The 15605-nt window shown below is 29.7% G+C and overlaps 2 protein-coding genes across 2 annotated transcripts; both read left to right on the top strand.

The window, feature by feature from the left end:
• The first annotated feature begins 1438 nt into the window (after positions 1–1438).
• Positions 1439–5318, top strand: LOC111036459. The gene is made up of 6 exons (XM_022318484.1): positions 1439–2210; positions 2322–2409; positions 2753–2852; positions 2914–3033; positions 4927–5085; positions 5256–5318. The coding sequence occupies exons 1-6, from the start codon at positions 1481–1483 to the stop codon at positions 5316–5318; spliced, it is 1260 nt and encodes a 419-aa protein (XP_022174176.1). The 5' UTR covers positions 1439–1480.
• A 922-nt stretch (positions 5319–6240) lies between these two features.
• On the top strand, positions 6241–15100 carry LOC111036464 (15-hydroxyprostaglandin dehydrogenase [NAD(+)]-like). The gene is made up of 6 exons (XM_022318488.1): positions 6241–6988; positions 8944–9067; positions 10570–10676; positions 12875–13048; positions 14130–14287; positions 14350–15100. The coding sequence occupies exons 1-6, from the start codon at positions 6896–6898 to the stop codon at positions 14462–14464; spliced, it is 771 nt and encodes a 256-aa protein (XP_022174180.1). The 5' UTR covers positions 6241–6895; the 3' UTR covers positions 14465–15100.
• The last annotated feature ends 505 nt before the right edge of the window (positions 15101–15605 follow it).

Genomic DNA, 15605 nt, shown 5'->3' on the forward strand with positions numbered 1-15605 from the left:
TATTATAATTCTTGCCACAAAAACTGACACCTGACCACCGTGCCCCGTGAGACATACCCAGCCGTTAGCTATGAGTTCTCAAACTAAACCGGTTATCGCAGCCACGAGCTTGCTGCATCAACGAATCGTACATTATGAAAACCACTGACTCGAAATGGTCGCTAGGCTCGTGAGTCGTGACGATCAGGGCCCACTTTTCGTGGCTATGAATTTAGGTAGGTATCTAATGGAGAATATAAGAAGATGGATACCGGATCCTAAACGACCCAGATAGCGTTGATCGGATATGATGAGGGTGGAACACACAGATGAAATGGCCATGGAAAGGGAAAAATGAAGGAATATTGTTGGTGAGGCGATGTGCTGAACGGCAGGCTTGTATGATGCCCAAGAAGAAATTGAAGAATTTTAAATAGGTATCAGAATAGATTACAATGTTATCTAAATCGATGACAGCATAATATGTAATTAAATACCTAGTTTTATAGTTAATAGGTAATTTTTTTTGTTTCTTAAAATACATTTGCCTACGGGTGTCCTACCATTCTAAACTTTTAAAGTTCTGTATTAATTTATACAGTATATCAGCCTTCAACCCCCTCAACTGACCTCTAATCTGTTTTTGTTTGTACATTTAATTTTTTTATCGTGTCTTTAGACTGTGTTAATTTATAACATACTTAGTTCATAATTTATTATTCTTTATGGTTTAAAATATTGCTTATATTTTTCGAAAATCATTAAAAAATATGTTCAGTATGTTACAACTTACAAGGAGCTTAAAATAGCAACTGGACACTGGTGTAATCGCAGCGATCTGTGTCCGTTTAATCGTCAACCGTACGATTTGTTTTTAGAAACAAAGATAATATAATTTCCTAATTTTAATTAAAGTATTCTTGTCTATGCCGTCTATGCCTCAATGTTAATTTGGTTAAAATAATAGGTAATCGAGGTATACCTATTGGTTGTTCCAAAATATTTTATTTATAAATCTATTTATCTTCGAAACTATAAGGTTTATTATTAAATTATTTGTTTGGCTTCGAAACTTTATTTTAATAAGGCACCATTAAGACCTACCTATAATTATATTTATTTTCAAAACTATTCGTCATGGTTACCAGTCCAGTATCAGTGTGTTACCAACTATCCCCTAAAGAATTTTTGTTAGTGTCGGAAGACTGCTTGTACAAATACCATTTTCCTTTGGTTCTATGGTTTTATATCGGTAGTGTTAACAATAAATTCTTCTTGAACATTGCTAGTAAAATCATTTTGCTCTGTCCAGTTTGTATAATAATTAATAATCAATAATATCCTAATTATTTATTTTTTAATAGTATTAACTGTTTAGTAACAAATGTTTCTTATAAAAATGAACTTAATATTTGCTTAATGAAAATCTAAACAAAGGTTAACACCTAGCTAATATAAATTTCTTACTCTAATATTAGATTTTAATACAAAAATAACAAACATGGTATTGGAAAAAGAGCCCAAATTAATGGCAAATTCAAAATTATTGAAAACGATCGGATTATACCAAATATTGAATTCAAGTAGCCCCCATCCAAAAGTGTATGGTTACAATAGTTTTAAATGTATAGCTGTAATCGAAATATTTATTGCTACTGCAACAATAATTTCGTGCATTTTAAACGCATTCTACTGCCTGAACGACATAAACGAGGCAACGAGATATTTCTCGATAGGCGTGATGTGTGCTATTATTGCCTTTAAGTTTTGTTACATAATTGGTTACTCAGATACCATATGGAATTGTTTACGTATAACGTCCATCGAATATTTAACTTACAAGTATCACAGCAGACGTATGCTTGAAGTTGGCCGAAAGAGATCAAAATTCTTTTTGATACTTTTCATAGTTCTGTGGATTGCGGTTTACTTAAATTGGATGTTGATACCAATCGTTGTACAGAATTCTTATGTACGAGTAGAGGCGGAACATTTGATTTACCACTACCGAACAAACATAATGAGTTTAGTTTATCCGGTGACTGATAAATTTTACAATGAAAATTTTATAATGTTTTACAGTATCGAATGTATAGTTATGATTGTTGGGATTCATAGTACATTTATGTTCGATACGCTTCTAATTTCAACGTGTATTACAATCACATGTTATTTAAAGACTATTGCAAATTCGTTTAGTACACTTGGGAACGTAGAGAATCACTTTATGAGTAAGTTATGAGTTGCGTTTTAAATTTTCATAATAAAATAATATAGGTAGATACCTATATCTAAATCAATATTCGTCATTATTAATATAACAATATTATATTGTATTTCAGATAACCGGAGACCCACAGCCAGATACGATGAAACAAAAATATTAAATGATTTCAAGATTATAATTCAAGATCAACAAAAAGTAATAGAGTAAGTGATGTATCCTATTGACCTCTTCGCATGCATTTGGAATAATACAATTAATAGTATACCAATGTAGGTATTGACATTTACAGCATTTAAAGAGTTTAATATCTACCTACTTATGAGAAATTGCAACTTTGCAAGGTCCCGGATTTGTATGCAAATGCAAGTCACAAACTAACTCTATAAAAGACAATAAGAAATGTTTATTTGATTTTATAACTTGATAAGTGTTAAATGTATTAATATAATGATAGATATAATTTAATAACAAAATTCAAATATATTTATACCAATGAATCAATTTATAGCTAAATAAATTATTAATACAAATAATATTTTATTCCAGAAACATGAAAAATATCTACAAAGTGATTCGACCAGTCATACTTTTTCAAATAGCTGCTGGATCATCAGTTATAATATTACTATCCATCATAACAATAATGGTTAAATGACTTTAGTATACATAAATACGCCTTTACTTACAACATTATTTTTATACTTCAGAATTATTTCAATGGTTTTTCATTGGCATCGCCAATGAACTTAAATTTATTATCCACAATATTAACATTTACATTGGAAATATATTTTATCTGCTATTTACTTAACGGTGTCAATGAACAAGTATGTATACGATTTCAATAAAACTAATCTTATTGATGTATAATGTTAAATCATTTTTTTTAATATTTTATTTAATGTAATTAAATATAATTGTAAAAAAACCCAAGTACATAATATTATACCTAGCAATATTCCATAATCAGAGTAGGTAGGATATTTTACAGATATCTAGTTAAATATATTCGACTACTACTTATACCACGTGGTTAAATGTGGTTTATGTCTTCAAGGCATTAAGCTTCATATTTTATAATTTTGGCACGACGGTGGTCGTAGGTGGGTCCCAGGTGAGTTAATTTTAATACCTAAGTAATTGTTATTATCACTAGATTATCAGTTTTTAGTTTTCTTATATTTGGGTTTATAAACGAATTGTATGAGCTGTGTCATTGTGAAAGAAGTGGGTTATGTAGGTACTACTTGGGCCTACAAGGGGTCGGCTGCTTTAAGGGCCTGTTGAAATTAATTTCTAACTTTCGAAATTTTGTTTAAAATAATTATTCTTTATTAAATAATATTTTACGATACATATTTATATATATATTAATTTTGGTGTTAATATATATTAAAAGTAAATAGTAGTTAGTAAAAATTTTATGTTTTATATATATAAATTACATATTATAAGCTATTTTGACATTTTAAGTTGTGGGTTAACTATTGATTACCAAGAAATTAACGTGTGTATGACACCCGTGTCGCGTATATAATGGGTTTTATTTTACTATTGAAATGTATGTATACGGCCCTAAAAAATATTTAGTGCTGGGGCTCAACATTTGATTTAGGCGGCCTGGATACTGATATTGATGTATACATGCTGTCTATCATGCTTTATACATTTTCAACACTCCACTGCTTCTGCTCATCTGTGATAGTGACACATAATTTATTGTGCTATACTATTATACTGTCACTTCCTAAAGAATGAACTGATTTTGAATACTTACACATTGTCATAACTCATAGGTAATTTTTATGATTTATAGATATTTGCGCCGCGGAAGTAAAGCGCAAGCAGTCCCCGCGGCGTCGTTGGTTCAAAACTGAAAAAAAAAAAATATTAGATTTTATAAAAACGAATATAGCATACGCGTAGTTTGATTGAATTCTTTTGTAGGTAAAACCTCACTATACAAAATAAAATAATTATAATCTTATAAATAAAATGTATTACAATTACAATTTCACAAAAATGATATCGAAATTGTATTCGAGTCCCTAAAAAACTCGCTCTATCTTATTATTATCTACAGGTATTACAGTAGCAGTAGCCACTGCTGTTGTGGGATCGTCATATTATAATACGCCGTAATATCAAAACCATAGCGTTAAATCTTAATACCCAGTAAGTGATTTGAATTTATCAGTCGCTTCGATTGCATCTTCTACACAGATGACTATATTATACACTATTTAATATAATATAAACATCAGTGATCTGATATTGTAATGGCATTTTTGTGAGCATCGAGAAAAGAATAAGACCGAGAAAATTATCCGTGCTTTTTTATTTAAAAACTTACACAACCAAAGTTGAGGATATCCGCATGTACATCAAATGATCCGGCGACTAAAAATGTTTGAAAAGTATAAAATTAAAAATACGAAGTTATAGGTCTACATCATATATACATTTATGATTCCTAAATATCAATTATAATAATATAAAACAAAGAAAATCCTAAAAAAAATCACTATACTGATGAGATATTATTTTTTAGGTTAACAAGTTTTCTAAACCGTAGTGTCTGATATATTTTTATTAAACAATAATATCGTTAAATTAATTTTCTTGAAAGCTCATATAGGTACACATCTGAATCAGGAAATGATGTATTACTGCAGTACCTCCTTCAGGCATACTATTTTATGGTTTTAATTTTGTTTCAGAAAGATTCATTGAATTTTGCATTGTATAGTAGTGATTGGTTAGACAAGAGTTTAAAATATAAAAAAAAGATTCTGTGTGCTATGCGAATGAACAACGCCAACCAACTGAAGCTGCAAGTAACGTTGACAAGAATCGTAAATTTGGAACTGTTTACAGGCGTACGTGTAGTCCTAATTATTAATAAATAATGATTGTAAAACTTTATGAAACAATTTTAGGTAAATACTACCTCTAGGGTATCGTTATTTCAATTAAATTTGCTGATGTTCAGGATTTCATAATTTTAAAACTATTTCAATATTTTCACATGCTTTGTCTAATTGTTTAGGTGATGCGGACAACATATTCAGTTATATCGGTGTTGTCAGATCAGCTTGCAAAACAAACATAATATATATTAGTATATTACATACATAATAGAATAATAATAATTTGAATTAATTGAAAATTATATGATTATAATATAAAACAAACTATAAAAAACAAATATTAGTTTGTAGTTACAAATAATCGAAAAAAAGAATGATTGACAAAACATAGTCTATATTTATTATTTTTTCCTATTAATAATTATTATTACGACTAGGTCAATAGTTAACTATAAGATAATAATAACATACTATGATTAAATACACAGAGTGTAAAATATTATCTAGTGAATCTTATGGGGGTTTTTTATACTATCATTTTAAAGCAAATGATGAATAATATTTCAAAATTGTGAATTGTCTGTGAATTTGAAATACTAATAACTTGCTTTAAAATTAAAATAAAAAAAAAATCAAGGGTATTCCAAATAACCTTATAAATGCCTATTCTTTAAATGTGATTTTATAAAGCCCTCCTTCTACTTGACGTTTATTAAAAAAATTATCCACCCTCACCCACCAGAAAAAATCATAATTATTCCACTACAGGTTCCTTGTACCTATAGTGTATTCGGTTAGATGTAGGTAGTAGGTTGTATTCACGAAGAGAATGACTACCCTCGTAGTACCGCGATACATTCACCTAAAAAAAAACGTAGTAGCATTCTTGATTGCTTAAGCAATTGCCAATTATAGAGATCGTGTTAATATATTTCTTGAGCTAGGTAGGTATATAAGTAATCCATGTATAATTTTACAAAGCTGTCACGAACCATCCACACCGTGACTTACTGTCTGTCCAACCCCTTCGAAAACGGATTCTAGGGTGTGTTGCCTGCGTGCCGATTTCTCAGAAAGGGTTTTTTTTCACGAACAGCGCTCCCCGCGGCGCCGAGAAACTCCTCCTGCCGTTGGCGACGCATTTTCATCACGCTGGACAACAGTCCGTATAGTCGGCGCCGGCGTGGGTGTCGTTTACAAGGGCGAGGCCGTCACCCGCGGTCGTGTTTGTATATTATATTATATGATATCATCTTATTATTGTACCACGTCAAACACAGACCGCCAAAATCGTTTTCCTTAACCGTTTTTTTATTTTTATACTTGCGGAATTGTCACGACCCGACTTCCGAACGCATTGTTGACGACTTCAACGAATATTCGATATCTATTTTTGCCGCCGAATCCGTTTTTTATCCCGACACGCCGGCCGCATACTCACCTGTCACTATCAACAATTCGCGTACCGCGTACGTGTACGAGTCTTATACGCCCTGTTTATTCGTCATGTGCCTCGACGTACGCTATCTCAATAATTGTCACAAAAACACTGCCGCGTGACACGACACAACGTATAGCGGTTCTTAGGGGCAATATATTGTTTCACGCCGCATACGCGTATGTTAAGTTACCGAAATTTTACACGTTTTTCATATCTTATCGTGATAATACAATACAGTAATATTATAAATTGTAAGTAATTGTCGTGAGAAGTGTATTTTGCTGTACGAAAAAAGCATATTAGGTCGTGTCTATATTATTATCATCATAATAATATAATAACTCTCGCAACCGGACCGCAACAGTCCTGCAGCGATCGATGGACATCAAGGGTAAGGTCGCCATGGTTACAGGCGGGGCCGCCGGCATTGGTCGCGCGTACTGCGAGGAACTGCTGAAAAACGGAGCCAAAGTAAAATTTCGTTTAATTGTATAATAATAGCATTGTTATTATTTTGTACTGTTGGTGTCCCCATGGTGCAGGATACGGCGGAGTTCATTTTTCGGACACTAAGTCCTCCGCAACACTTCATCATGATATAGTAAAGACGTTCCTGTATAGAATCTACCACGCTCAAAAGCAAATATTGAGAAAAACTTATTCATAGATCAAGAACGACAAGAACCCCCTTTATTGACATATTTGTTTATTTATCTCTCTTTGTTTAGTAGGAAATAACGATAGAACGGAATTTTTTTAAATATTGTATTATTTCTGGTTTTATTATATTAATTACAAGACCCCCCCCCCCCCGGACAACTATCATCTTAAAATTGAATAAAAAATATTTAAAATATTTAAAAGTGAAATGTACAAGACTTTTTAAATAATAGAAAATGTTTGGTATTTAATTAATCATAATTATTATTTATTTATTAATTGGTTGCCATGGCAATTGTATGAATACGTGGAAGATAAAATAAACAAAACTATTTCATAATATAATAGATTTATTTTATATGATATATATTAACATACAACATACATATAGAGGTATACCATTACATTTTTCATTCTAATTTCACTCTTGGATTACTCTTTTTAAACTTTTAGAATACAACATTTGAATACAAAATGTTGTATCGAGATTTTTCATGATTTTTATATAAATTGAATAAATTATAACCATGTGTAGGTAAATAAACATATATGATCTAAACCTATGTATAAAAAAAAATAAGAACTTATGAAAATAATTGTTTTTTTAGAATAAATAAGTCCAAAACCATCAGTTTTGTCTGTTACACTTGTTTACTATCCTTTAAAATGCATATTATCATTTAGGTATACAAAACTTTTAGCGAAATTATAAAAAATAAAAGATATTTTCCTAGTGCATTATTCAGAATTTATAGGGCATTTTTTAGGGCATAAAAATCCAAGGCCCTATTATTATGTAATTTACAAAAATATCAATTAATTTACAATATTAACAGTTTTAATTTATTCTGTTATTCTATTATTATTTCATTCTCGATTAAGGTATAAGTTATAAGCGATTAAAAATGATATCAGAAATCGTAAGTTGTATGTTTTTATCGGTTTTATATTTTAACTGTGATAAAAGTTAATATTTTCTAGTATATATCTTAAAATATTTTATTGACAAGTCCTCGTGATGTACCTTAGCCACATATTATAGAATACACATTTTTGCTATCGTAAGAAAATTAACTGTGATGAAAAAAATATGAAGTAATTAATTATTTGCGGTTATAAAAAAAATTACAATAATAATACTTATTTTGATGTTTGTCTGTTAAAATAAAAATAATGAATAATGTTTGCCAACAATTTTGTAGGCATTTACCCCAAAATTTCGTTTAGGAACGTTTCGTTAAAAGACCGCTTTTAGTGTATCAAAAGATAGTTGAAAGAAAAAAATATTTAACTCTTTTAAATTAAATTTATACTAATTATTTAAATTCAAAATATTAATGCATTTACTAAACTTTAAACGCCAAAAGTTAACACAATTGATGATTTGACTATTACAATTTTCAGAAAAAAAAGCTTTACCAGAGTCCATTAAAAAATATAGTTGTTGCTATTTGAAAAAATGAAGTTGATTTTGGTGTTGGTACAACTGCGTGTTCAAATTTTTTTTAATTTTTATAAAAAAAAATTCCTTTTGAAAAGAAACTCATATTTTTTGATATTTTTTAAGTCCCATGTCATCGATCCATAATCGTTAAAAGCCCTCGAGTATAATGACATAAGATACATCCGGTATATAACATTTACCTTTCATGGTGACATGTTGTCATATTATAAGTTACATCTACTATGCTATCTTCGACATTAATACATTGATCATTTATGTAATTAAGTTAGTATTGAATTTATAATAAATATATGTATTACAGGTATCCATATGTGACATCAACGAAGACGTCGGTGTCAAATTGGCCGACCTATTAGGTGCCAAGTTTGGAAACGTCAAAGTGATATTTTGTCCGTGCGACGTCACCGATTATCCACAGTTTCAAGGTAAAAACTTACAATTATATACATTGAACTAAATAAGTATGTATTTAAGGTAATGGTCAATAGGCATAAATTATTTAGATTTAGTGTCACGGTGATAGTTGCATATATAATGTAAAATATAGTAGGAAAATTCTTATTGCTTTTACATTTTTTTAATTAGCTAGGTGCCTATTGTTTGTTAGTTGAAATTTGCTAAAATTAATGATAAATTATTATGGTACCGATTATCGAAGAACAATAACAATAATTAATATTTAATATCATAACAATAGTCAGGCAGGAGTGTGAAAAATATTATTTTGGTTTACACAAACTAAAAAGTCGAAATCAATTTATAAAACATTTAAGTCAAATTATTGATTTCCATAGTATAGGTATTCAAAAAATGATGTAAGTTTATGCAGTGATCAAAGTATGGGTGGTGGAATAGGTACGAGGGATGGTATCTTTTCACTTTTTTTAATTTTAATTTTCCATCCTACCACTAAAAATTTTCTATCAAAACAGCCATATAATTTTTTTCTTGGCCCTTGAAAAATACATTTCATTATGAATTCTGATGCATTTTTTTTTTTATTGAAATCTTATTGTATCTATTAACATGTATTCGAGTTGCAATTATATTGTTACCTTACCTGATGTTATTAATAATTTTATAATTTGTTGTATTTCTGAATTTTTAAAAATATATTGTGGCAGGATGTTCGGTAGGAAGGTATTACTTATCATTTGTTTTGATCATTTTATTTTAGTTTTTTTAAATGTAATAATACATTTATTAGGAGTTAAAAAATTAATTTGTATTGTTATAATTTATATATTTTGTAACTGAACTACCCCTAAGATGATTACTACTATTATTATCATTGTTATTTTGTAAATATACATAATATTTTTACAATATTACAACCACAAATATTACAAACCTAGTTATAATTATAATTTACCCTATTGTATGATTATAATATGGTATTATATTGGAAAATATATGAGAGAAATGTCTTGTTTGTATGTTGTGGTAGGGTTAGGTTTGCTTTCGTGGTCTTCTAAGAAGATATATTGATGATGATATCTTTTAAGTGTGGGTTTGGAGGATTTTTCGTCAATTTTGCAATGATTACATGGTGTTTTATTTGTTTGTCTTGAAATTTTTTAAATAATTTGTCAATCCGTGTTGGTATAGATAGAGTAATCTCGTGTATTTGTGAAACTGTTTATTTTCCATGAAACAAAAAGCCTTTAATACTATTTCCATGGAATTTATTTTGGAAAGTTTGTAATTTGTAATTTTTGCATGGAGCACAGAAGCCAATATTGAGCATATTAGTGTTATGTTAGTTTTTATAAAAATCCTTTAGGTCACATCCTATCAAAGACCTGTGATATATTGAGAACAGTGGTCTTTAAATATTTTTAACTTAACCTATCAATGTTGGTATATTATAGTACAAGTTAAAATCTAATTTTATGGGTGATATTGATGTATGTTTGGTTATTTGCAGATGCGTTCCGAAAGACTATAGCAGCTTTTGGCGGACTTGACATAGTGGTTAACAATGCGGGTGTGTTCAATGACCGATTCTGGGAATTCGAAGTGGATGTGAACTTGGTAATACGGTACACCTAAATATTTTGATTAATATTATTTTTATACATGATAGGTCTGCTATAGTATAATTTAAAAATTGTGTCGTTTCGTTTCGATTATCTGTAAAAAAAGAACCCTTAAAATATGTTTTGAACCAGTAAACTACTAACTCATTACAACAATATAAATTAACCGTATACGTTATTAATTTATAATTATATAATAATAATCCACTAAAATTATAATATTAAACAGTACATGCGATTTGAAGCTCATAAAAAGGAATAAATATAATTTTTATCATCTAGAAAGTCTTATATCATTGATGTTATAAATATTCGAAACGCATGCACACTCGTAAAGTCGTAACACACCCCTATTGAAGTATTGACTACATTTACGATCTACATTTTACAGGGTTATGCGGAAAAAATTAAAGCTATACGCTTATGCAGTCACGCACGTATTTTTTGGTTCGATGACCACCACGCCCTATTATACTTTCCGTTTTGTCAGAATCCGTACAGTCTAAAATAACTAGTTATTTATTATTTTTTAATATCTAAAATCGGCATTGGGTTATTTCAAACAAAACATTTCCCCTCTAATTTGAGGACATAAAAACCGACGCTTGATAGCGATAAATCGAAAGTGACCAATTATTATAATTTATAAGTACAATAAGTAATAGTACTAATAAGTAACGTATAATTGAGCTCCCATTACTTCCAGAAAATTCCCGAAGAGTTGCCTATTAGCAGTGGCGGCGCCAGGAGGGGGGGGGGTCTGGCGCCACTACCTATGAGAAATATAAGCACACCTTGTATAACACCAGGGATAGGCAACCAGCGGCCCGCGCACCCTTTTTATTTATCCCTCTCTGCGTTTTGCAATAAAGAATTTTCATGAGAAAATAATCAAAAAATAGTTAATTCGAATGACAATCCGATAATCATGATTTTTTGCTTATGATTTATAGAGTATTATCGATTGATAAAATGTATTATAAAGTATGATAAATAATAATTTAAAAAAATAACTTCTATAAAACTAAAATTTAATAAAATACTATACTAAAAAGGTTTATAAAAGATTATTATTAAGGGACAAATATTTTTTAAAAAAATCAACTGTTTTTGCTGATAAACGGCAATTCATTTCTTCAACTATACGATCAGGCGTGGATCCGATTTTGGTTTCTGTCAAATTTGTTATATGATTTTTACAAATATATTATCTAATATCTAATAATATTATCTCTATTAAATATAATGTATAGTCCTTCTGATAAAAAATGTAGTACTAAGTTATTTAAATATATTATGTATATAATGAGATCATTTTAATAAATACAAAATAACACATATAATATTATTACCAGCCACACCTTAATATTCGTATATAATATTATTGCGGGGGATGAGGTGACCGAGTGGTCTGACGCGTCCGCTGCGACGCAGCCGGTCGCGGTTCGATCCTCGGCTACCGGGCGGCATTTTTCTCCGGACAAGTCGCGGTGACCGGAGAACAAGTGCTGCCATCCCCCACCCCCGGGGCATGGCAGAAACCTACGGGTGCCCCATTCGAAATTCTGCCAAAAACAAACACACACGTGTTCCCCCCTACCGTACAAACAAACCTACAATACAAATCCTACTACAGCTAATGGCCTCAGTTGCCGAAGCTTAAGATCAATAAAAAAAAAAAAAAAAAAATATTATTGCCGGGTCAATTTAAAAATTGATTAATTTTATGGTTCATTAAAATGTAATGGACTCAATGGGACCATGGGGCTTAAATCATGTTTAAGCGATCACACACTATTGATTTATTAAATGTTTGGTAATTGTTTATGTAAACTTGCAACCCATACAAATTAGATATATTGTAAAATGTGTATGGGTCTATTGCGGCAGCAGCTGTCTGATCTAAGAAAGGGTATACGATTTCATCTAAACATGCGGTAACGTCCGACTTCCGACTGTACTCTGTAATTAGTTTTTTTTTTTTTGTCCCGTTTTGACCTTAAAGATATAACATAAACCCTTAGTTATACCTCGTAATTTATAAACACGATACACAAACATGCATAAAAAAACAAAAAACTCAAAAAAAAAAAATACATAATTTGTTATTTTTATCATTGTTACATTATAAACGTGTGGTTTTATGAGAATGAAGACTCGATAATGTATTGAAATGCATTGTCCTTAATATAGAATGGAGTCATCAGAGGAACACTGCTGGCGATGCAACTCATGGGCAAAGACAAAGGAGGCCGTGGTGGTACAGTGGTCGTAACTTCGTCTACAATGGGATATAAACCATGTCCTAGCATGCCGATCTACACAGCCACCAAACATGCTCTCATTGGTTTCATTAGGTCATTTGGGGTGAGTTGCATAGTTCAATAATATACATTATATTATGTTTATGTAGTACCTAAAACCTACCTATCTACCTACCTATAATATAGTATATGAAATATACATACCGTCATATCTATTTATTATAACATAATATTATGTACTTATAATTGTACAAATATTAATTAAGTGATTTAAAATTGTTACATAAATTTATTACATAAGGCTAGGACTGGGTGACAATAATTATAATTATATTTCCGTTGAGATATATCTTATTAGATTAAACTAGTTGTATTTTAGAAATTCAAAGAAAAAGTTTAAATAGCTATATATCATCAATGATAACATTACCTTTTTGCTAAAATAATTTATATAACAAAGGATATTTCATAAACATGAACGGGATTTAAATGAGTGATACCTATTATTATCTGTTTTTTATATGGCGCCTCTGATTTTATATTTGTTGTTATCCGTTATTTCCTTTCGATTTGAAATTTTTAATGGTTTCTGAGATTTGGTATATTGTGTTAATTATGATGCAACAAATTTTAGTACTCAAAACGCATTAAAATCGCGGGGAAAGTGCCGTTCTCACTTGTCACCATAGCCAGGGTGCGCATATGCCCAATATTGTATTTCAAACTTAAACCGGACATCGGAGTATATTATATGTTGATATTAAAAAAAAAAAACTTTTTCAATAAAGTTATCTCTAAATAGTTTTCGTCCATGTTTATGAAACACCCTATATTATAGAGTTTGTGTAAATTGCATAAAAATGTAAAACAAATATATATATTAATATAAATTGTTAAACTTCAGTTACATGGTGTCATGTTTACTTTTTCTGTATTGATATTAACTGCAAATTCGACTACTATGGCCAACAGCAGTTACCTACACTCTAAATTCACATTTTAAAATTAGTTTTAGTAGGTTCATTAATGGTTGTAAATAAATAAATTGTTGTTAAAAATACCCTCCAAATTGTGCCTGGCAAGTAGCACTCAATATATTGTGATGTTTTTAAATATGAGATTTCACTACCATAGCTATTGGCGATATTACGTGTTCTCTACTTTATAACTGTAACGCATTCTAGGATCCTTATCACACGAACTTAACAGGGATTCGAGTGATCGCTTTATGTCCAGGGATGACACTGACCGATGCTATACCCGAGGACGTTAAATTGGCGTTATTGTCGCCCAATTTTATACATCTCTGGGATAAGGACGTTGCGTCACAAGCACCTCAAGCGTATGTAGATCATCGTTAACCAAGTATAAAAATTGCTTAAGTCAACACGATTTTGTTTTCAGCGCCCAAAGTGTGGGACGTGCGCTAATTCACGTACTGCAGAAAGCTCAAAGTGGTTCGGTTTGGGTTGCCGAGAACAACAAATCAGCCAAAGAAGTCAAGTTCCCTAACTTTTAATTTTTAGCGCCATTTATCAATCATTTTTTTTTTTAAATAATTGTTTTGTTTTTAATGTTTAAATTACTCTCCACCTGTGGTGGTGGGAACCATTTTATTTATATTTCATATAATTATATTATGTTTTTCGTATTTAAATTCAAAACCCATAATTTATCGTTATTAATTATTATTGTTTTATTCGCTGAAATCATAATGCTTTAATAGGTTACATATAATGTATAAGCCGGTATATTATTTCATTTGATAATTAATACTTAGCGCAGTTCTTCAATTGATTTGGGTATAGTTAAATAAAAATACACTCATATTAACGTCACTTCGACGGAAATATAAATTAATCAACTTACATCAAATATAATCATATCGAAGTATACATAAAAACTAAATACCTAATGCTCATATATTAATCGTATTATACATAAATAATAAATATATATGTGTATATATAATATATATATAACATATATATTTATATATCGTAAGTATAAATAGATATGCAGTCAGAAAAATCGGTCTAATATATTGTCAAACAATTATCTTGACCGTTTCTTTTTTTGTATCTTACGATGTATATACATATATTTATTTATGTACATATATGTACACATGTATGTATATATAATTAATTATTTTTATGAATAGAATTTTTTAATAATTGTTTACGCATTACACCAAAACTAATAATAATTGTAATAATTAACTATTCAAATTTTGTATATTTTTAAAATAATCATCGGCTGTGAAACTATTTTGTTTTGTGATAGGTGTGGTATGCTATTTACTTAATTACTAACTACATAATTATTTCAAACCCCCCCGGAATTTCTAAGTATATTGTTTTATATGATAAAATAAAATTCAAAATCAACAACAGTTTGCTAGGACCGTTCTTATTAAAATAATTAAAAATGAATAACAATATTCCATTATTTTTTTTCCGGCCTATGATATTTTGTTTTTGTATTTTTATCATATTTGTCTTATTTTATGTGCATCACAATAATACTTCAAAAACAACATTCAAAATTTAAAAATCTAAATGTAGGTTCATTATAACTGTTAGATATTCGACAGTAAATATTTTGTACCTATTCCAGGTAAAATTATTTGTGCTAAGGAAGACGAATCACATATACAT

This window comes from Myzus persicae, unplaced genomic scaffold (assembly GCF_001856785.1).
Source record: "Myzus persicae strain clone G006 unplaced genomic scaffold, MPER_G0061.0, whole genome shotgun sequence".
Lineage (NCBI taxonomy): Eukaryota > Metazoa > Arthropoda > Insecta > Hemiptera > Aphididae > Myzus > Myzus persicae.

What these genes read in the sequence shown, in the direction of transcription:
- LOC111036459 (XM_022318484.1), top strand. Translation starts at nt 1,481, where the DNA reads ATGGTATTGGAAAAAGAGCCCAAATTAATGGCAAATTCAAAATTATTG. An exon ending in CGTAGAGAATCACTTTATGA is followed by an intron (nt 2,211 to 2,321) that starts GTAAGTTATGAG and finishes ATTGTATTTCAG; the next exon opens with ATAACCGGAGACCCACAGCC. An exon ending in ATTTGGAACTGTTTACAGGC is followed by an intron (nt 5,086 to 5,255) that starts GTACGTGTAGTC and finishes CTAATTGTTTAG; the next exon opens with GTGATGCGGACAACATATTC.
- LOC111036464 (XM_022318488.1), top strand. Translation starts at nt 6,896, where the DNA reads ATGGACATCAAGGGTAAGGTCGCCATGGTTACAGGCGGGGCCGCCGGC. An exon ending in GTTTCATTAGGTCATTTGGG is followed by an intron (nt 13,049 to 14,129) that starts GTGAGTTGCATA and finishes AACGCATTCTAG; the next exon opens with GATCCTTATCACACGAACTT. An exon ending in GCGTCACAAGCACCTCAAGC is followed by an intron (nt 14,288 to 14,349) that starts GTATGTAGATCA and finishes TTTTGTTTTCAG; the next exon opens with CGCCCAAAGTGTGGGACGTG.